Source organism: Chlamydotis macqueenii, chromosome 15 (genome assembly GCF_036417535.1).
Source record: "Chlamydotis macqueenii isolate bChlMac1 chromosome 15, bChlMac1.mat, whole genome shotgun sequence".
Taxonomy (NCBI): Eukaryota; Metazoa; Chordata; class Aves; order Otidiformes; family Otididae; genus Chlamydotis; species Chlamydotis macqueenii.
In genome coordinates, this window is record NC_141570.1 from 8,352,105 (window position 1) to 8,375,456 (window position 23,352).

At 40.4% G+C, this 23,352-nt stretch overlaps 1 protein-coding gene across 3 annotated transcripts in view; it reads right to left on the minus strand.

The window, feature by feature from the left end:
- Positions 1-1,933: 1,933 nt before the first annotated feature.
- EEF2K (eukaryotic elongation factor 2 kinase) overlaps positions 1,934-23,352 on the minus strand; it is a 28,172-nt gene continuing 6,753 nt past the window's right edge. The window contains exons 2-19 of one of the 3 annotated variants that reach the window (XM_086759733.1): positions 22,633-22,951; positions 20,766-20,816; positions 18,929-19,029; positions 17,296-17,356; positions 16,361-16,398; positions 14,997-15,168; positions 13,024-13,173; positions 11,289-11,421; positions 10,476-10,603; positions 9,675-9,876; positions 9,330-9,397; positions 8,490-8,567; positions 7,613-7,675; positions 6,191-6,325; positions 4,778-4,966; positions 4,258-4,382; positions 2,850-3,028; positions 1,934-2,253 (exon numbers count right to left, since the gene is read on the minus strand). In XM_086759733.1, the coding sequence (XP_086615859.1) occupies positions 2,144-2,253; positions 2,850-3,028; positions 4,258-4,382; positions 4,778-4,966; positions 6,191-6,325; positions 7,613-7,675; positions 8,490-8,567; positions 9,330-9,397; positions 9,675-9,876; positions 10,476-10,603; positions 11,289-11,421; positions 13,024-13,173; positions 14,997-15,168; positions 16,361-16,398; positions 17,296-17,356; positions 18,929-19,029; positions 20,766-20,816; positions 22,633-22,878 (2,229 nt within the window). In that variant the 5' untranslated portion in view covers positions 22,879-22,951 and the 3' untranslated portion in view covers positions 1,934-2,143. Of the gene's footprint in view, positions 2,254-2,849; positions 3,029-4,257; positions 4,383-4,777; positions 4,967-6,190; positions 6,326-7,612; positions 7,676-8,489; positions 8,568-9,329; positions 9,398-9,674; positions 9,877-10,475; positions 10,604-11,288; positions 11,422-13,023; positions 13,174-14,996; positions 15,169-16,360; positions 16,399-17,295; positions 17,357-18,928; positions 19,030-20,765; positions 20,817-22,632; positions 22,952-23,352 lie in introns of those variants that run through there. The other 2 variants (XM_086759734.1, XM_086759735.1) reach the window with 2 other exon arrangements.

The following is a 23,352-nucleotide window of genomic DNA, read 5'->3' on the forward strand; positions in this document are numbered from 1 at the left end:
TGGAAATGGTGGAAAGTGTATTCTTCATTTTAAGTGAGATGATCTAGCTTCACTGAGAATTGAGAGGTCACTGTAAAAATAACTTCAAATTACCCGTATATTACAGATCTTGCTACTGTACATCATTGGACAAATACAGAATCACAGAATGGTTTGGGCTGGAAGGGACCTTTAAAGCCCACCCAGGCCAACTCCCCTGCAATGAGCAGGGGCACCTCCAACCAGATCAGGTTGCTCAGAGCCTCATCCAACCTGGCCTTGAACGTTTCCAGGGATGGGGCATCCAGCACCTCTCTGGGCAACCTGGGACAGTGTGTCACCACCCCCACTCTAAAAAAGTTTTTCCTTATGTCTAATCTAAATCTACTGCCTCCTAGTTTAAAACCATTACCCCTTGTCCTATCACAACAGGCCTTGCTAAAAACTTTGTCCCCATCTTTCTTATAAGCTCCCTTTAAGTACTGAAAGGCCACAACAAGGTCTCCCTGAAGCCTTCTCTTCTCCAGGCTAAACAGCCCAAACTCTCTCAGCCTTTCTCCACAGGAGAGGTGCTCCAGCCCTCTGATCATCTGGACTTGCTCCAACAAGTCCCTGTCTTTCTTGAGTACTGCATCCAGGTTTGCAGCCCCTCAGGTGGCGGGTCTCACAAGAGTAGAGTAGAGGGGCAGAATCACCTCCCTCAACCTGCTGGCCATGCTTCTTTTGATGCAGCCCAGGATGTTGTTGGCTTCCGGGCTGCAACCACACATTGCTGGGTCATGCTGAGCTTCTCATCCAGCAGCACTCCCAAGTCCATCTCCTCAGGGCTGCTCTCAATCCATTCCCCGCCCAGCCTGTATTTGTGCCTGGGATTGCCCTGACCCAGGTGCAGGACCTTGCACTTGGCCTGGCTGAACTTCATCAGGTTTGCATGGGCCGATCTCTCCAGCCTGTCAAGGTCCCTCTGGATGGCATCCCCTCCCTCCAGCACGTTGACCGCACCACACAGCTTGGTGTCGCCAGCAAATTTGCTGAGGGTGCACTCCATCGCACTGTCCATGTTGCTGACAAAGATGTTGAACAGGGCCGGGCCCAACATGGACCCCTGAGGAATGCCGCTTATCACCGGTCTCCACTTGGACATTGAGCCACTGACCACAACTCTTTGAATGCGACCATCCAGCCATTCCTTATCCACAGAGTGCTCCATTCATCAAGTCCATGTCTCTCCAATTTAGAGACAAAGATGTCGCGCAAGGCAGTGTCAAATACTTTGCACAAGTCCAGGCAGATGACATCAGTTCCTCTTCCCTTATCCACCAACACTGTAACACTGTTGTAGAAGGCCACCACATTTGTCAGGCATGATTTGCCCATGTTGGTTGTCACCAATCACCTCCTTATTTCCCATGTGCCTTAGCACAGTTTCCAAGAGGATCCGCTCCATGACCTTGCCAAGCCTGTAGTTCCTTGGGTCTTCCTTGTTTCCCTTTTTAAAAATGAGGGTTGTTTCCCCTTTTCTAGTCAGTGGGAACCTCACTGTACTGCCACGATTTCTCAAATATAACGGGTAGTGGCTTAGCGACTTCATCTGTCAGTTCCCTCAGGACCCCGATTTTATCATATAAGATCAGTAGAATTTTATACAACTAGGTTATTATATGGTGCAAAATGTGAAAATCAGAGAGGCAGCTGAATGCCACACCTCATCAGGAACATCAGTGATCTTCTGATGGTAAAATATGCAATGCTGGTAATGAACAAAACATATTCCACCCTGAAGATCCTCCATGCCAGTTTGAAGCATCTTCCCCACCCCTCCCCAAACTCTAAGGATTTTATCTAGAATTAGTTTGAGAGGTGCCCAACACCACCAGCGTTACAGAATGGGACTACTTATTAAAATAAGAAGCTACATTCCAACAGTTAAAAAAAATACAAAAGGTCAAGTGTATCTTTGTATTACAGCTTTAAAATGACAGCAGACGTATGCTATGGCACCCTATAGACCACTTACATTTGGATTTCTCCCCTAAAAAAAAAAAAAATTAGAAAACTGGAATACAAAAGGAAACTGGTAACATCACATAAAAATATATCTTTTTAGCTGCAAATGCAGCAAGTCTATTAAAAAATTATATACAAGAACTGCTTAATTGCAGTATCATTCTTCCATCATTGCCCAAGCTTCTTCTGCTTTTTGGTAGTACTGATTTGCCAGTCTGCCCTTCATGGCTTCCATTGCTGCTTCTGCGGCTTCTGTGTACAGCTCACCTAGAGGAGGAAATAGCATCAGTTATGTTAACAGAGTGAAGAAAAAACATCTCTTTATCCTGACGCAATTAAAGGACAAAAAGAGAATCTGGAAATCTGGCTTTGGCTCTTGAAGTTGAAAGTTACATGACTGGCTCTGACGGCTCTTCAATGCATTTGCAAGGACTGGAAGTACGACTGGCCCGTAGGAGCCCCCAGGATGACTGTCAGACTTAGGTGCCTCATATATAGATTACACAGCAACTAAGACGATGCTGTGTAGGGTCTAAGAGTCATGGGTGTAACTCAAGATACAAGCAGCAACCTGCAGTTCAGAGGCTTCACAGGGAGCGAAGGTTGCCTGCTAGTGACTCAATGTGTCACAGGACTGGACCTGGCACCACCCACTACCCTGTCATCAGCAAGAGCTCTTCTTTCACTGTTTCCAGCCTTGTATCACCCAGCATCATTACAGCTTCATCCACAAATCTAAAGGTACTGACCCCTCTGTATGTTTTGTAACAGCTGAAGCAGGAAATGTAGTTTTGAGGTACATGCTGGGGAAAAAGTGAAGGAAAAGCAGGGTTACCAATTACAGAAACAAAATGAAGACTCACCTGATTTCTGTGGATCCTTATTCAGGTTGAATCCTCCCATCATTAACATCTCTGCTTCCCTGGCCAGGAGCAGATACCGGGGCTCATCCTGAGTGCCATCATATTCACCTCCCTCATCATAATCGGTCATGTTCAGTGCAGCATTATACCAGTACAGCGCCTCCTTCCAATCCTGTACTCTGAAGTTAAAAATATTTTTTGAGATAGTTACCGTTGGAAACAAATGTACTTTGCACTGGAGATTCAGAATTCAATTTTGCACTAGCTTCTCAGAGCCTTGATGCTCTCCAAGGAAGCAAATGTTCTCATGGAGGCTCACTAACTGCACTGCAACACCAGGTCACTGTATCAAATGAGGCTGGCATCACTTTATGCGGTAATTACAGAGGAGAAAGTATCAGACTGAAGTGTCTTGCTGAACTCCAGAGTCTGAGCTCTATTACTAGTTGTATGCTTTTGATCTGGCATTTATATTTGTGAAGGTAACTGATTTAGAAACAATCTGAAGTTGCACAGAGTCTTGCTTCATAAATACTTTAAACCCAGTGATTTTTGTATTGAGAACGCTCAGTGCACTTCAATGAGAAGTTTAACGTTATTTTAAATTTCACTATTGCCAAGAGTGCAAAACAGAAAACTCAAGTAAATAACAAAGACATGCTACAGTACAAAAGCAGAAATCTGTTATATTTAGTACTTAAAGAAATGATTATTTGTCCACTTTTAAAAACTCATCTAAAATGCTAAAAAAAAAAAATCAAACCAATATACTGTGTAGCCTTTTGGCATCTAGTACTTAGTAATAATGCTGCTCCTATCCCTCCTATCGAGACATGAGTGCTGGCCAAATTAAGAGATACTTACCGAGGCAAAAGCATTTTTAAACTTCTTAAAACTTAAAAACATTCTTAATTAAAAATAACTTCCTCAGCATTAAAACTATGTTCCTGTGAAATTTCCATTACTACTTTTATTACGAGGAGCAGTGAAAGATTACAACTGTGACAAATACTGCATTCATTTGACTGCATCTCATCTATAGTCACTTCACAACTTCACTTATTTCTCCGGTTCTACGCCTCTTTTCACAGCTTTATTAGAAAAACAATGCCATTTAAAAAAAAAAAAAAACAAAAAACCTGTGCTTTCAAAAAAATCACTAAGGAAGAGACACGGCAGTTAGTGATCTCTGATTTTCTTTCTGTGTTGATATATCATGGCCTAAATTCTGCTTTTATTCACACCAGGGTAAGTTCAAAGTAACTCCAAAACACTACTTTATAGCATTACTTATGACATAACAGCTCTTTATGTGAGTGAAAGACATGCAGGAAGTGTTTCTCCCTCCAACCCCCTTGCAGTGGAGTACCACCAAGTTAAAGAAATTATTATTTGTCATGCACAGTACCTGTCTGAACTAAGATTTACACCCATATCATATGCTCTTGCTACCAGAATCATGGAAGACCGGTCTCCAGCTTCTGCTGCTCTCAGCAAGTAATCAAATCCTTTATTTCTGTTCTCCTTTGTGTCCTAGTAAAACAAACAAAACCTTTAAAATACATGTTTCTCAGTAAAACCATCCCTTCCTTCCTCTAACACTAAATGCAGTTTCTCCAGGTCAGCTGCAAGTGTTTAGTATGACTGAGAAACAGGCCCAGCCACAAGAAACTAAGAAGCCAAATAGTAAAGATCACTTCAAAAACTTCCTAACGGTATGCAATAATTTGCTGGCGAAACCAGCAACAGGCAGCAATTTTTGCTGCTTTGTTTAAGTCCTGAATTAGAAAGTCATCTATTTTCTCCGAAGAGGCTATAGAAGACCTAACTAGGGTTCTTGTTTTGTCTCCATTTCCTGCTATTCTTATGTTACTTTTACAATGGACTACAGTTCTGAGATTTGGCTTTTTTTTAATCTTTCTGCTTACCTCCAGAGTGACCTCAGAAAGAATGTGATGTGGCAGCTGAGAGTACATAAGTCCTAATCCAACGATGGCTTCCAGCTCCCCACAGTCTGCAGCATGCTCCAGGTGAAACAGGGCTGACTCCTGATCCCATTCCTTGTCTTTCTCACAGAAACGCCCAGCTTCATGATAGCGAACCATGGCCAAATGAACCTAGAACACAATTGCACGGGAAAGATACAAACATTAAGTATAGATCTGATTCTTCAAAAGCCTTGTGCCCATACTTTACTTAGGCACCAAAATATATCCCTGAGGTGGCTACTTAAAGCTAATTGTGTACCTCTCTGTGACTGAGCAGAGGACCAGTTTGATAACACACCGACTTGGAGCCCGAGTTGTGCATGAACATATTAAACAGGCAAAAAGTGATGATTATACACAGTGCAGCTGCCTCTCCAGTTCTGTAAGCTTAGACACATACAGCTTTATAAACTTGACTATTAGTGATAAAAGACCTAATTCAGCAAGACAGTAGCTGCCATGACATCTTCCCACATCAATACTAAGTAGTATCCCAGGAGGCTGCCACACCAGAACACCAGGTCTTAGGGGCGTATCCCAAAATATCTGCTAGGGCCTTGGAGAACTTTAGGAGGGAGTCGTAGTCAAAGGCACCCAGCTTCCAACTGCCTAACGTGCCAGCCAGCAGGGCAAATGACAGTGACCATGAGTCACAGACTTTTACGTACAGCAAAGGCCCTCACAGGAAAGGAATTAACCTGAGGCACAGAAAAAAATCAAGGTTATCCAGGGTAAAATCCTTATACCACTGAAGCCTTTACTGTCAGTGGGGGCAGAATTTAATTCCAAACATGCTGTGGGATTTTGAGGGGTTTTTTTTTCCTCCCCAAGAGAAAGGCAAGTTTCTTTTCAAATCTTTCAGTTTGAGAAGATCTGATGCTCTCAGGACATTCAGGAAGGTCTACACCATATGTTCTGAGTGCGGGCTTAAGCCCACACATAAACCCGAACTTTATTCACATTTACATTGCTTGGGATAGTCTGGAGTAAAAAGAGTTGGTCCATGCTACCATTTTTCAGGAGCCCAACTTTGCCTATTTGCAAGGTACGTGAATCAGGCACACCATGTCTATTCCACTGTACCTTCTCTGCATGATGCCTCTGGAAAGGCAGACAAACCAGCAGCAGAGTCCTTCCCAAAGGAGCCCAGATGTTGCAAGTCCAAAAGCACATAGAATGCATGGGTTCCTGAGCTTAGATGTCCCTTATAAAATATAGTTAGTAATAGAAAGCTACAGATGTGTTATTTTCACCTGCATAAATAACTCATGCAGGACAACATCTCTATGTAAGTAATAAATACAAGATGTTTCTTTCCAGTTGGAAAGAACAGTATGACTAGACCAATCCTACCTTCCCAAGGATTGACTTCCCAATTTTCTTCTCAAGTTCTAGTGCATTGAGCCTCTGAATTTCTTGGGCAACACAGGATGGTCTGTGGACGTGGACTCTGGAAGAGTTGTAGAGATTCCATTTCTCCACACTGACCTGAAATAGGGAATGTACTATTATTGCTATCTAAAATTAAAATTTCCATACTATTCATATGGATTGCAATCCAGAAATTAAAGCCTCCATTAATATTACATATTAGTAAATACCGTAATTTGAGACATGGCTTTCAGAAGTCATGTTAGTAGCTGAATAAATGGTTATTTTTCTTCACTAAAGAAACAGAGTAAAGTCCTCTACTTCTAATCCCAACATCAAATTATCTTCCATAAATGACAACAGCGAAGCAAAGCCTTATCTTGAAGTTCTGAATCAGAACAAGGTACTTAAGATAAGCACTTGAAAAGTCACACTGCAAGCACCGAGGTTATCCATACACACAAAAAATTAAACCCATACTTTTCTAGTCAGAATTTCAGTTCAAAACATTTGAAATGCTGCTTGCATTCTACAACTCTAGAAAAATGAAAAGTAACAATGCAGATTATGATAGCCAGATACATGCACTGGTGTTTCTCAGGATGTCCAACACAAACGAGAACAAACAGCTTTTCAACATAACGGGTGGATGGGAAACAGCAGCCAAAAACAACCCTATCAAAATGAAAGCCTTTGGAGGTACACAGAGGAAACACAACAGGGAAGGTTACTGGCACAGAACTTCATTCTGTTAAAGCTGTTTCAATTTCCTGAAACAGCAATATATAATCATCACAAGGAAATTATGAAAAATTTATCTAATTAAATTATTTATCATTGTCAAAGCTCTGTTTTTTCTTTCCTTGCAGAATAGAGTTATTTGTTTAAGTTTATAGCCACAGAAACTAATTATCAGAGAAGCTGTATTTTGTAAAAACATACAAGAAGGTCTGGTCTTCCCTAGCTCAGATACATAGTAGAGAGAGCTACTGTCACATATTTAAAACCCTGCATGTTTTAAAAAAAAATCATCCAACCATGTATGGGACAATTCCAAAAATAAAGTGCAGAAAGGAAATATAATCAAGTTAGGAAAAAAAAAAGCCATAGAACTATAATTATTTTTTTAAAGTGAGAAACCCATGCATAATCACTAATTTCTGTCATGTATCAGTTACAGAGGTGACAATTTGTTTGCAACAGTACTTCTTTAACTGGAAAACAAAGACAAAACAAAAAAAGGAAACAGAGTGGAAAATTAATATTAATAAACATATTCTGCAGCTGAAAAGGAAGGAAAACTGGCATCTGATTTAGTGATGTGAAGTTAGATGGCAGATTAGTGGAACAAACGACAAGCAGAGTGGCAAACTCATTGTCTATGAACATTTCTGCTTTATTTACCCTTGCAGAGCTTCCCAAACTGTCTTCATCAGATTCATGTCTTCGGTTGTTGTTTGAATGGCCCTACGTTAATGTAAAGATTTGCATAATTTAATTTGCAGCAACTGATGTGTGCCAGTTATCTCTCTAGACTACTTCTATCCAGCAAAATTAGTAGTGACAATGACCAGAATAGTTTCCACAGGATCTTTTCCTCTCAGTGATATTGCAATATAAAAAGGAACACACTGAAATGGTAAAGAATATGGTACACCCAGGCTTTAATCCTGTAAACTGGATATCCCACAAAAAATAGCTTGCTGCTTCAAAGGTGACAAAAGGAGCAGTACTCTCTTTTCTATCTTCTAATTAAATATCTAGTTAAGAACTTGGGGTCAAAAAGCACTTATTTAAAAGTCTGTATTTTAAAGGTGTAACCAGCTAACCCACAGGAATTCTAAAGTCGCATATTATTAACCAGCAACAACATTAAGTTCTGTGATATCTCAAGCCATATAAGTCACAGAAAGTAGACAAGGTAAAAGAGTCTGAAAGTATATAATATTCATAGATTCCATAAGACAAGAAGCTGGCTACATTTCTCAAATGCAATACAGAATACTTTAAAAAACCCACAACAATATGCAATCAAATATAATGTTTGAAATTAAGGTCCTCATTACAAATAGTCTTTTCCTGGTAAAAGTGTCATTAACATTCCCAAAATGAATAAGTAATTTTGCAACATGCGGGAATTTCTTTCCAACTGTTTCCTCTATTTACAAAGTCTAGATCAAGAGGGATTAAAAAAAAAAAAAAAAAAAAGAAAGATTCTTCTAAGGAAACAGTTCAGGTGTGAACAGGCCCAACTCTGCTAAACCCACAGGCAAGTTCTTACCCTCTCTCTATGATCTAGATCTTCTAGCTCACTTCTCTTTTCACTGGGATATCCGCTGTCTCCACCATTTTCAAAATCCTACAGAAGACAGACAAAACATCACAGCATTAGCAGCTTGACACTTCTGACACTTCCCACAGAGAAAATCTTCTGTCAGTTCAATGATATATGTTGGATGGATATACTGAACAAAAATAATTGTATGTTGTGCTACCTCTGACTGACAGAACAGGACTTAATGACCCAGAAGGTACCATCCAAATTTCTGTTCTCTCTTAGACACATTAAAAAAAAAAACAAGGACTAACATACTTAATCAAACAAAGAATCCAGCTAATACAGTTTTCAGTCTTCAGTGGTAGCCAGTCAAAAGATAAAACAGTAACTGACAGCCCCTGGTACTACAGCCCTGATGTTGGAAAACTCCCATTGCAAACTTATCGCAGTCTCCTCAGGTGAGGCTCCTCAACATCCCACAGCACCAGTATTCGCAGAGACCTCATCAATGGGGATTCTGTTCAGCTTTCATACCACGGCAACTGGCACAAATGCCAAAGACACAACATGCAGGCAAGGGAACAGACACACACTTTAATTATCTGTTAAAATACACCAGATGCAAACAAACTTCTTGTGGGAGAAAAAAAATGAATACTATTCTAAAATAAAATATTCTTTCTTTATTAGAAACAGCAAATGCACTCAAGTAATGTGACCTGCAGCAATCAAAGCAGGCAGAGCACCTTTACGTGCTTCTATTGAACAACGCCTTTGGGCAGTTATTTAGAGTCATGCTCATTAAGGAACTGCATTTTCATTTTCTGTTGCAAAGACACTCACCCTTTGGTTATCGAGCTGATCATAGTCTTTGTGAATCAAGTTATCTACTTCATTGAACACAGGCCAATCTAGGAAGAAAAATATTTGCTTCTTATTGTAAGGATACCACACTTGAGGAGAAAACTCTAGATACCATCGTTTTACCGCATTTTTTTTCACAGAAGCATCTGGTGCATTATCTACATAGAAGTACTTTTAGTTTTATTTCTGCTCAAAGAGGAATGCTAGAGACAAGTATTCTGGACTAAATACAACATACTTTTTTGTTTAAACCCAATAAAATAAAAGAAGTCACTGTCAAACCTTCAGGAACCTCCAAGGAAGTTACTTATGAGGCACACTCACTAAGCATTTCCATCTTTTGGCTGTGAGGAGTTGCGGAGGAAGGAGAGCAGGGTAGAGAGTCAAATGCTACATCGCTCATGCTTTCATCTCCAGAGTTTTCAGACAGGCGGAAGAGCAGAGGAGGCCGACTACCAGAGACTGTTCTCACTCGGCTGCTGCCACATTTTTCCTCTGTGCCACGGAGAATTGTTTGAGCAGATTCCTTGGCAAATTAACAAGAAAGTTCCATGAATAATGCTTCTCTGTATTCTAAGCACACTACGTAAGCCAACATGAATGTTTATTAGGAGTCCTCTACAAAAAAGGGTGTGTAAACATTCACATGTATACTTAACTATTTGCTTTGAAAAGTTGTACATGCCAACAATATAAAGTCCTGGCATTGTTACAGGCAGAGAGAGTTCTGTTTAGGGCTGAATATCATTCAAAGCATTTCATCAAGTCCCATTCCCACTATTATCAGCTGAAATTTAGATCAGCTGAAGATGAGCAGCTCTGTTCTTTTTCTCTCCCCAAATTAAGTTTGTGAGATATGAAACTTACCAATGATTTCATCATTCAAACATATACTTGCTCCTAAATAGACATGTTACAAGGTTCTCTATCAATTACAGGTACAGCATTAATTCAGGGACAAGTATGGATAAGTCAGCTTTAAACTGCTGTATTTTAAACTGCAACATTAGTGATTTAGGTGGTTTTATTTGCTATGTAAATAGCATATTTCAGTTTTATTTACAGGGCTTTTAAAGCTAGAACAAACCAGCTATACTTCTTACAATTTTTTCATCAAGTACTTACAAGCAATTTCTTATTACAATCCAAGGCATCTTTCTCTTTGGATGAAAGATCAAATGGTGCAAGACCCATGCTTTTGCAAATCTTGTTGCAGAAATGAGAATGAAAGAACAAGGCCATACCTCGAACACCTACAGCATTGGAAAAAAAAGTTAAGAAAGGGTTTATTTATTAAAAGCTAGAAGTCCCAAAACATTTTCTAAAAAGTCAAAAGAGAAAGAAAGAAAGTGCTTTGTAGCGCGCACAACTTGACCCGCTTCCATTTTATTTTAACACCTGTAAGGGGTTTTCACTGTCTCTGCAAGAGAGGGTAAAAGGATGTCTGCAAAAATCTTCAAGAGATATGTATGCACAGGATATAATAATAAATTAATTTGGCTACATCATTGAGAAACATGCCTAAAATTGACCTGGCTTACAAAACTTGCTATGTCCTGCGAACAACTTTATGTATGGACACTTGGAGCTTTAAAAATACACAAGGCTTATTTCTCTGCATTCAGCTGTATCCATTCCTGCAAAGCGGTAAGGAAATCAAAGGCCATGATTATTGCTCTCACATTGTAGGAAGCTACTTAATGTCATACTTGTTTGGTTTAAGTGCAGGCCGGGAGACATGAGCCAAGCTCTCATTTTAAATCTACCCTTGTGTGACAGCTGCCCTGTTCAGGGACTCCTTACAATAGAACTTCCCCAGCTGTTGCAAGACACTCATAAATGTGCCTGCTCACTCAGCCGTGTTGTGGCTACTCAGCAGACAGCTGTAAAGAGAAAATAAGCATCCATTAGCCCGTGAAACAGGATCATTGATTTTACCTAGGTTGCCATCTCCAAAATCTGTCCCGCTCTCTGTATGTATCTGAGGGTCTGTGTAAAGGTCTCCGACTCCCTGGATATCAACAATAATGAGCTGGTGTCCTGAGCGCTCAAAGGTGAAGTGACTAAAGGCCTGGGAAGAACCATAGAAAATGTTTGAGAAAACTCACCCTTGATCTACTGAAAACAACAGCACATATTCACCTCTTATAAATGGGCAAAGAAGTCTGATAATCCTATTGGTGAAATATAACTGGTACAAGTATCATGATGAAAGCAATGAGAGACAAAAAGCATGCAGTAGATTGCTTCTCCAACCTGTCCCCAACTCAGAGATGGGCTAAAAGAGGTAGGGTGAAAAGCAGCAGTGGGAACATACAAAGGAGAGGAGATTGCTTTATTCCTCTGTCCTGTACTGGAGATTCTGTTTTCCACTACAGTCTTCACTTTAAGAAGTGGGGAGCTGCCTGGCAGAGGGAACAACAGTGGGCTCTGAAGCCACGGCAGAATAACTTCTGCATGAATATCCTGGCTGTGTCTGTGGATCTCCAAGCTCTGCAGTCCTCGGACACTGCTTCCTTCTGCCAATAGGCAAAGCTCTGCCACGTTTTGAAAAAAAAAAAAAAAAAAAAAACAAAACCAAAACAAACTAAAAAAGAAGCCCCACAAAACAAAACAAAACAAAAAAAAAGCACACCACCAAAATAACCCCCAAAAAACAAAACACCCTAAATCAAACCAAATTTGTGAACATCCCCACAAATTCTTTCCCCTAATATGCCCTCTGTGACATCCCCTGGAATGGCCTATCTGGCCCTACATTCATGTATCAAATAATGAAATATACATTCGTACTCTTTAAATGCAGCATTTCAAGATTCAGGTATAAAAAGCCCTTCTCTTTGGCATAAAGTTGAGACATTAGGAATCTTCCGGGAAGGCCTCCAAAAAACCACTGCCAGGCCTGGGGGAGGTGACTGATCGTGACAGACAAACTTTTTAACTGCAGCAAATCTCATGGAACATTTTATTCCCAACCTGTGAAAGCACAGCACTGATTCAGTGTACAAAAGACAGCCCAGAACATAAACCCTCTGCTTACACTAAGCATCATGACAAATACCTTAAAAATAAGGGAAAAAAAGAAAAGAACAAAACCCTCAAGCCCCAGTAAAACACTCCTTTGCTACAGCAACCACTTTGCATTTTTCACCAGTATTTTAAAGTTTTTTTACAAGAATCACTCAAAATCTGTACTTGTATTTCTACACGCAATCTCAGATTGACCTATTCTGAGGTTGTAGCTGAAAAAAACAGATTCTTATATGCACATGGACTAGATGTGTAGTCACTTGAGTTGGGTATCTCCCACTTCCTTTTGACTATTTAATACATAGTACACGAGAGATCTCTCTCCCCACTTTAATTCAAAGAGAGTTTGAAATACGTTGATGCCTGCAATTACAATTAGAGTCAAAGGGCTTAAGGTTTCCAAAGAGTATTAATCATGTTCAACTCAACTAAAATCAACAGACACTGAAATGCGATAAATAAGTACTCAGCACTTAAAGAGCAGGCCCCAAGTAAGGGGCAGACACATTGCAAAAAGAGAAATTAATTTGGCATTATATTGGAAAGCCTGAAGTTTCCTGTCCTGGCAGTAATGCAAGACCTCTGAATAGAGCCAAGAAATTCCCTGCAGCAGACTACGGAAAGCATTAAACAAAAGCCTCACTTGCGGAGTAAGACGAATGTTGTCGTCTCGCACAAATCCAGAGTTTGAGTTGTACTTGATGTATTTGCCTTCAATGTAATGTTCCAGATGAAAGAGGGGCTTTCCAGGTCTGTTCTTCATTTCGATAATACAGGTCTGTACTATATCCACCTGGGAAGGGAAAGAAGATAAACAATCACTAGCAGAATACTGTCTTCAGATCAAAGCGTGTGTGAATCCTCCAGCTGTGAAAACTTCCCCAATGAAGAAAGCCAAACAACTGCAAAGATCTGTCTGTTTAACAAGGGGGTGGGGAAGAGTCATGTGCTTCTTAGGTTACCACAGGAATTCCATAAATTAGAAGTAGTCACTTCAAAACAGCTCACTTCTGCAGCAAATCACTGAAAAATTCTCAGTAAGTGTTGGCTTTCCATTTTATTTTTGTAGGTACCTTAAGGGTACGCTGCAAAGAGTCTACACTCAGAGCAGAATAAGCAGTAGCTACTGCACAACTTGAAAAAAATGCCTTTTCAGAGAAGGACAGAAGCTGCCTACCATTCAGATATTTCTGTATCCTGCCTCACCTCCTCTCTCTGTCCCAGATACAGTCCTATAGAAGAAACCATCACAACTCTCACTTTGCTTACATATTTTCCTCCATATGACACTTAAAACTTCAACATTTCTAGATTCATCTCTGTGCACTTCACCCTATACCTCACCTTGCTGTTGTGTGACAGGTAGTTATTAACTAACTCTCGTATGGGAGTCAAGGTGCATAGTCCTCATACTCAAAAGCACTCATTTTGGTTATTAAATTGTTAAGGCCCCCACACTGAGGCATACTTCTTGACCTAAGCATCTTATCACAACACACACAGTGTGTGGTAGGGCCAAGAGGAGGAACCAAGACACCACAGTGCGTGTTCAGCACCCTTCCTACAAGCTCCCTCTTCCACTCACTTGAAGTCATAGTCACACTCAGGCATTCAGTACCAGCTGCGAGTTAGAGGGACTTGACAGCTTCATTGCTACATACCACGGACATACTCAACAGAGGAGCTACTGGCTGGGAGTGAATGACAGTCGCAGTCCTTCATCCCTGCACTTTAGTTTCTTGACTTTTAACAAGCTGATTGCTGCTGGAGGTGTCCAGGACACAACAGCCAGCTTTGACCAGCAGCTATTCAACTTACTAGCACTGAAAAGCAGAAAGCTATGTTGGCTGTACAAAACGTTTAGCATTGACCCCAGAACCAGAAATACATCCAGCAAAGCAGCAGAACCACCTCTTCCTGAATCCTCTGCATTTATGCACATCCCTAGCATGAAGGATGGCAAATTCTCTTGACACCCTGAGCCTAGTCTGACAATCCATCCACCTGGGAGTTTCATACACCTTAATGCTTTCCACTTTACACAACGTGCTAGCATTGTCACTGAGCCACCTAAAGGAAACAAAGCCACAGCATCTTCATTTTTTTGAAAATTCATGACCGCCCCTCAGAAATCTGTACTTGAATAGCTTCATGAAGTTATTTAGGTTTCCAGCTCTTCTTAAAAATCAATGCTAATTAGGTGTTTAGATAAGTTTACAAGATTTCAGCATCCACCTTCCAGGAGCACTAACAGTTAAGCACTTGCTGAGACTTATTGCTGGCAATAAGTTCTGTGACATCTTTGGTTATCTCGAAAGCAGCTGGGCAAATATCAGGAAAAGGAATACAAACATTTTATTTTGGTCTTCTGGCAACAGCTGAGACCAGTCAGACACTCACAAACACACAGCCTCTAATTCTGGAAATATAAAGCAATTTCTGAATTTACTTCATTAAAAATCAGCTAGCATTTAATGGAAAACACAGTATGGCAGAAGAATCTAAACAATTAAATGTAATGGAATGTGAACAAGTAATTCCCTCCAAATTAATTTGAAAACTAATCTAATAGGAGAGCAAGACCACATTTTTGCTTAGCAAGATCTCTGCATGTACCTGTTTTGGTGGCTTGTGCCGGTTGTACTCTTCTCCCCAGAGTTTTGCTTCCATCTGAAGTCGGACATCCTCAAAATACACATCCCTGCCCACACTCTCTATGTATCGCTTGGCAACATAATTATAGGCACCTTTCCAGTTCTGCGTGTGTAAGAAGTTGGACAGCTTTTTCCTGAAAGACAAATCAATTGTTGATGAAGGGAAAACCAAGAATTTTAACTCAATCTTCCCCATTTCTTTGCCTGTACAGACAGAGTCAGGCCCTGAGATCAGCATTACCCTCAGCCATTTGTCAGATATCCTAGCTGAAAAGTGAAGCACAGGTAGGGAGCAAGGGAAAAAGCAACATTCCATATGAATGGCTGGGATATGCCAAAGTGCCTGTTTAGTCTGACTGCAGCTACTCCTACTCTGAACTTCCTCTCTTTCTCATTTCCTTTCCCTCACCACTTCCCTCAAACCCAGAGTATGAAGGGCTGGTGGCACCTCAACGCACTCTTCTAATGTCAATTATTATTTTGTGCAGAAATTAACAGGGAGTGGGCTTTCAAATATTAACTCAGATGAGAATACTCTCTCCTATAACAAGAGCAAACTGCTGCCTTCTCAATACACAGGGGTGACTACTTAGTACCCATCACAACCCCAGAAGGAAAACTGCACACGACAGTTGTTCTTAGGATGTAGCTTTTAACTTTTGTTGATGTACAAATCTTCAATCCACAGATCTCTCAAGAGTGGAGGAAAAAAAGGGGAGATGGAAAAGGACTTTAGGACTTTGACCACAGAGAATCTGCCAGCTGTCAACAAATGGATTAAGCAGGTACCGAGTGGTTGCAGAAGATGCCAGCATTCAAGTCAAACGGGGAAAACGACCCTAATGTATCACGAATTTCAAAGCAGACAGTCTTCTTTCCTAGAGCAGCCTCATCCATTTATATGGGACACAAAGGGGAAAGAGTTTCTCCCCCCTCACCCCCTAAGAATTTAATTCAACAGAGAAGATGGCAAAAAGGTATAAAAATCCACTACTGTGGCAGCAGTGGTATTGCTGGAGACCCCAGCAATGCCAAGCCAGTCTGAAGAGGGAGGAGGACTATGAAAAGGAATATCTAGAGTACCCCAGCACTGGGGATGCTGGCTACTGAGTAGTTCTTCTTCTGCTCAGGAACAAACAATGGTTCTCTGAGCCTTTCTTGGTGCCACAGCAAACTGTACATTTTGAGAATCAAGTAGCAGCACTGGTGCCCCCCACTGGGAGGGCACACTTTACACAATTTCCACCACACCTAAGTGAAATTCCAGTCACCACAGAAGAAAATACTGCATGGAGACTGACAAAGATAAAGCCAGCAGATACTTACGTTCTGAAACACTCTCGCATTGCTCCACGGCCAAAAGGCTAGGGAAAGGAAAAAACAAAAAAACAGCATTGCCATTTCCACAGTTAATTTCTAACCAGTAAGAGACACAACCATGTATTCCCCCTTTGTATCCTCTAGAAAGCAGTTCTCAAATAGGCTTTATAAAATATCTGTCTCCTCAAAGAAAAGTGAAAACCCACTGGCAGTGTAGGTAGGAATCTGGTGAAAAGACACTGGGAATAAGGCGCCGCAACACCCCACCCGCCCCCCCCCCCCCCCCCGCCATCAAAATCCCATGGAACAGGCATGACATGTCTTTTAAAGAAGCTATTTAAATTCTCTCTCCAGTCTGAAGTCAGCTCTGTTGTGACAGCTTAGAGAAGCTGGCTTTGCAGATCTCATGCTGTCTGCATTTAGGATTCCATACAGGATGTGCCAAATAGAGCATCACCTCCTCAGATGCCAGATATTACGTCAGTAGTACAGAGCAAGGCGACACCAACCCTATTATTTAACTGGGAAGCAACAGTAGCTTCTATCCTCACATAGAGAAAATTCAGTCTGTTTTCATCCTAAGAGTAGAAATTATTTAGAAGCACACAAAACAGTAGGACTACTGCCAGGCAGCGAGATCAGGCCAGCAGGAAATGGGAGGGCTGGGAGGGCTGAGATGCGAGGAAGATCATTGGGAAAGGAACAAATGCTTCATGCTGCTGGCGGGGAAAGGCTGGCTCCATGTTCTACTCTACGCTGGGGAGAAAAGGCTGTCAGGACACCAAAACATAATGGATGAGTTGAGGAAAATGAGAGTTAGGAGAGAATAATGACACTGAGGCTTCAAAACATGAGGAAAACATCTTGCTGCTACTGTTCAGTAACAGGAAGGAAATGACAAGTTTGGCTGCTAATAAACATGAAGGACAGTGTCATCTTACTTGTGAAGCCATCTTGATGAGAACTTCATCTTCAACCCAGCTCCCAGTAACTGCATTGTACCTGCAAAATCAGGAGATGCGCCTCTTAGAAAAATGCAGAGGGAACCCAAATCCTCCCATCCCCAGCACTTATCCTTCCTTATCTCTAACTAACTGCTAAAAAGTGCTTACAGCCACTCCAACACAAAAACTTCTAGTCTTCCCACCACACTCCTGCCCTCCTTATTTTGGGCAGAAAAGAAGAAATATGTATAGGTCTTTGAAGAGACAGTGAATCCTATTGACAATTAACAGCTTCTGCTAGAGAAGCTAAACTTTTGCAAGACTACAAACTAGGTTTTATCTGCTTTGACATGAAATCCCCTCTGTGATGCCTAGGCAGTATACTGGGGGCAGAAAGAGCCTTACCAAGCCCTGCACATTGGACAGGTTTTCTCCCCAACTCTGAGCTTGCATAAACCTGGTTCTGGCTGGGGATCTTCCACGGGACTGTGAAGGATGTGAGCAGAATGCAGCACCAGCTGTGGCTGTGAAAAGCAGCGGGGTCAAGAACTGCCCAACACTGACTGCACCAAGGGAGGAACACATTTCTGCACAACCCTGTGATAACACAGAGTACAACTGTGGTTTCTCCCCACCCCCTTAACTCCCAACATAGTAAAAGCAAACTAAGAACCACAGGGGCTGAGTCACCAACACGTGATTGTTCCCAGTCTCATACCCCCAACCTGCACCAAGTACGTCATGCATGGTGACACCCATAAACCCCCTTATATATTCTGTATCACCCCAGTTTGCAGCAGATAAAAGAGGTGGAAATAGGAATATCAGAGCCATTTGTTTCTAACAGTGTATTTCAGTAGCCATAAATCAACATTATCATTTATTTGTATCTTTAAATATGCAAACTATTTCAGGGCTGTGTGGCTGACCAGGGACAGATGCAGTCTATGGGGAAGAAGAGCGCTGCGTGACACTGTTACGTGACTGGAGGGGAGGCCTCCCCAAACACTGACACTAAGTGGTAATTATCTTGCCTCTAACTCCTACCCCTTCCACCCAGAAACCCATGTCAGTAGAGTAAACGTTTTGGCAAAGCCTGTGCGAAAGCACTGAGAATAATTTAAGGGCCAAACTTCGTTTCAGCACATACACCATGCTGAGCTATTCTGGGCTTTGTAACGATTTAAATTCCAGTGACATGCAGCATACTGCATGGACAGGCAATAGTGAAACTGCTATTTTGGGAAAGGCAGAGTGCTATGCTGCTTTTTTTTTTCTAAACTATTTAAACTAAGTATGTTGCCTCTTTATTGGAATTCATTTCCTTATTAGATTAAGTTTACAGCAGTAATAAATCAACTAGAAAATACTTTTCAGTCTTGTTTCCTAGGCACTGTCTAGGTGGGAGAGAGAAAGAGTGTGACACTGGTTTGCTGAAAGGTTTACTTTTTGATGATGTGCAATATTTACATATTCCTAGGAGATTCAGTTAGGATAAACTCACTTTGGGAGTTATTGAAAGTTCTTCAGCCATGTAATTACACAAATTCTGCACTACATAAACACAGTCCTTGCACAAACCAGCACATTCTGTTTAACATCAGCATTAAAAGCAGAGAAACCCACAGACCTGTAACGAGTGGCTTGCTCCGTCTCAATGTCCTCAAGATGAAATTCTGCCCACGGATCAGGCATGTGCTTAGCTTTCTCAATAGCATGTTTCCAGGCTTCCTGAAGAAGTTACAAACCGGCAGGGTACTTACAATCAGCAGCAACTCACAACAATGGTATTTTCTAGAACACATCAGGATCCCAATGCTACAAAGATGTTCAACTACACAGGCCCTCAAAGCACTTTTCAGAGCAAGGACCAAGCAGTACAGAAGACCAGTCTGACATTTTATAGCTTCAAGGATAATGAAACACAGTTCAGAAATAAAAAGCATCAGGTTTCAGTTCAATTTGCACTGCCGTAAAGTTACTGAGAAGATAATCTGGTCTAGCACATACCAAATACAATTTGCAAATATCTCTAACATACACTGCAAATAGTGGTAAGTAACACCTAGATGATATTAATTCACTTCTACTGTTCTGATTTTAACTTTTTGTAACTAACAGGATATGCTGGCAGTGCAAGTATAAAAAAGTCCATTAGTGATAGAGTAATATGGATGAAGAAAAAAAGTTCTGTAAACCCCAATGCCCCTAAATTGTAGTCAGCATAAGAAAGGCAAAAATGGATTATTGTAACAATTCCAGACAAGTAGCTATTTTAATCTCCACCAAGTCAACAGTAAAAAAAATGAGAGGAGTTTTCTGGAGCAGTCTTTCTCTACTAGCCAATTACGATCCTTTCTCTTAACATTTTGATCTCTCTCTTTCCACATTGTACTGTTCCAAGAGAACTGGAGATACGATCCTATGATGTGCCAAAGGCCTCCTGCAAAGTAAGCAGGAGAGAAGGCCCCTCTGCAGTCCTGACAGAAAAGAAACACCAAGCTCTGAGATTCTGTTACTGCCTCTCTGACTGAATTTCAAGTATGCAGAAACAGGAACTTTAAAAACATTTTTTGTTTGTTTTTTCTTTCAGAATTTAAATCTCAGGCAAAATGTTAAAAAAATACAATGTAAATTGGTGTCAGTAATGACATTAAGGAAGTTTTTGACAAAGCCGAACTTCTAAATTGTTCGTTTATTTTTATTTCAGCTGTAGATCTGCATATCTTGCAAACTATTTAAACGCTCCCCTTTGACAATAAAACCACAAAATGAACACCATATTACGATAAATAAAACAAGTTTAAAATACATGCTGAGAAAGATTTCCTACACGTTTCATAAGAAAATGAAGTTGCCTCAGATCATGTGACAATACACATTTCACACAGAGCTGGGAACTTCCATACTTGAAAATACATGAAAGAAATAGAGAGACAGAAAAAAGTAGAACTGCTTGGTCAATTATCTATGTCAAATCATTCTTGAGTAGGGTCCCACTCCAAAAGGTGATCTGTGTCCATGCTAGGTAATGATTTAAATAAATTAATTACTTGTGCTTGATCTTGTGAGGTGCTTTGTACAAAAGCTAGACTTCATGTACAAACGTTCATGAAATGCTGCTAACACTGCAATTTTTCTCCTGGAGGCATACGGCTGCCATACAGCCTAAGTACATATCTTGCATCCATTCTATTTTTGTCCACAGTACAAAACACTGTGAAGAAACAACTACAGATATGTGCTTTAAAATAAATTATATTTCAGGGTAGAGAACAAGAGATGGCTATTACTTCCTTTAACAGATATCTTTTTTTTAGTTTTGACTTGATGACTTTCATGTGCTGAGGTAAGCAGTTCTCCCAGACAATACAACAATGAACAAAAGAAAGGTCATAAAAGGAAAAACAAAACAAAATCTTAATGCATCTATTAGACATGATGTTCACGTTTTCTTTTTAACCTACCCGACTATGGTCAACCACAGAGCCATGCTTAGAACGATGCTGTGTGCCATTCTAAAGGATGCATGAGAAACATAAGAGTAGGAAAATACATGTGATAAGACAAACAATTGACAAAGAGTCTTTGCTCTCTTTGTTAATTAAAAAAAAAAATTCCACTTAAAAGTCACTCTTCAATTTATATTCCTAATTTATTCATTCTTAGAATGTCTGTGAACAAATCCATTGATGTAAGTTCACAACTTTTTAACTGGAAAATGTATTAAGAGGGTCTGACCTATAATTAGCTAACTAAACATCACTGAGTCCTGTTTAAAGGCAGAGGGTTAACAGTAACACTTCTACCTGTCTCTGCATTTCATTCTCAGTGGCCCACACTGCCATTAGTTTTGGGGTCTGAGAGGTGGACTCTGATCAGACCAGGCAGTGGTGGTTTAAGATCTTACCAGTCCTGGCTATCTGCTTCACTCTGTGTTGGAATTCACCATTTCTGCAGCTTAAGCAGCAGACTGAGACTTGTTTGCTCCACATCTCAACCCAATGCATTTTATCTGCAACAGGAGCTAAAATGCCAAACTAGATATTGTGGAGCCCAGTGCATGGGCATGTATGTTCTGCAGAGGCAACCTGATAGCTTAGGAAGGAAGAAATAATTGCAATTTGTTAAGTCCTTATCAGTTTTATCTCAGGCCACATGACTCAAAACTTACTCTGCAAACCCAGAGGCAAGTGTTTAGTACGTGCTAAAATGTACACACAAATGAAGACTAAGTTCCCTATCAGGCCCTAACTTGCTTAGCACAGCACACACTAAAATCTGTCCCCTTGCCTAGATTAAACTTTTGCTCTTCCCCTTAGCAATATGTACCTTTTAAAGTTTCTATTAACTAGCCTTGGTAAAAATCTTACTGCAGACAAGACAGTTTCACTTTTAATGTGATAATTAATATGTTAGCTAACTGAAATAACCATCTAGTATCTCTTCAGGAATAATGCATGCATTAGCCATAACCAAGACTTTAGAGTATCTAGGAAACAAATAATATGTTAATATTTATAACAATAAATGTGTTAATAGAACACATTAAATCCTAGTCTAAACAAAATTTAAGAAACATGCCAGTTTACCACAAATTGTGCACATTTGGACTATCTAACATATAGAGTAAACATCACTTGTGTTTTTGAGGCTCCATTGCCTATGGGCTCGTCTCCCTTTGCCTGGCCTGATCTGTGCAACGGGAGCTGAGTGGAACAGGACACACTGCCAAGGAAGCACCAACTACAGCCCCTTGACCTCTCTGCAATGCTGTGATTGCTGCTTATTTTAAAAAGGTCAGATACCGTTTGAATACACGGTCAGGAACTACTGCCAGTGTGACACTTCATGCCCAAGATCAACAGTCAACATGTTAAAAGTTCCGTAAGAAGGAACTATAACCTGAAAACTTATCATCACAATTTTATCACTTACAATTTTACTTGTTCAAATAAAAATATTATGGATTGTTAACTCTGCTTGGCAAAACCTATACTAAAATATCTTCCGCCAGGCTGCGATTTAGATTACAAGAAGTATAATCTTTTAAATTTCTCAAATTTTTAACAGTTTGATCATAACGGCAGTGAATTGTTCACCTGGACTCTGCTGCCTTTGTAGATTAAGATCTCCCACTGAACTAAAAGGGATAGTAAGCAATTCAATGGCACTGTCAGACCATTGGCATAATGGAATTAACTGCAAATCTGTAACAAAAAGACGTATTTTTTTATAGAAAAGTGTTCGTTCCAAGAGATTAAGCAGTTAGAGAATCTCTCATGCCAAGTAAGTAAAACTAAAACCTTATTGAAGGCTGGAGTCAATACTTACCTTAAAACTGAAAGAGTTCCTAGGAGAAGAGCTTGAACTGTACTGTTCAGTTTTTGTTAAGTTGCTATAATAATTGTCAACTTTGATACTAGTTGACTTGTTAGAAACTGGATCATCAGTAATTGGACAGATAAAATAATTGTCTTCATCATCACTATCGCCATCAAGATAATTTCCAGAGTTCGCTGTAGTTGATCTAGCATTATCAATCCCTTCCATACGAAAAATAAGGTCCTCGTCTGCCATCTTTGTGGAAGGTCAGTTTAAGTCCTGCAATGATTGCCACTATTCCAACGCACATGAAAACGGAGGAGAGAAGCTGGGTGGGAGAGAAAAAAGAATGTGTTGTTATTGAAAGAACAAACAACGTATGAAACTGATGTCAGCACACTGGCAGAAAAAAAAAATCATTTGCATATGGCTCTATAAAAATGGTTCCCACGTGATTTTGAACACTTCAGTGCTAGATCTGGGTTTCCAGAAGGCACTCAGTTTTTAAACTGTTGAAAGATTGAGAAAATAAGATAACCAAGCATAGAATAATAGTATCAAATCTGAGAGACTAAAATCACCATCTGCTGCCTATGGCTGACATTTGTTAAACGCTCCTATCTCCTCCTCCGAACGATTTGTTCTTCCTTATATGAAATGCTGAGTTTCACAACACTGGTCCTAGAAACCCGAGGGAGTTTTACCTTGAACACCATAGTCAGGTTTTCA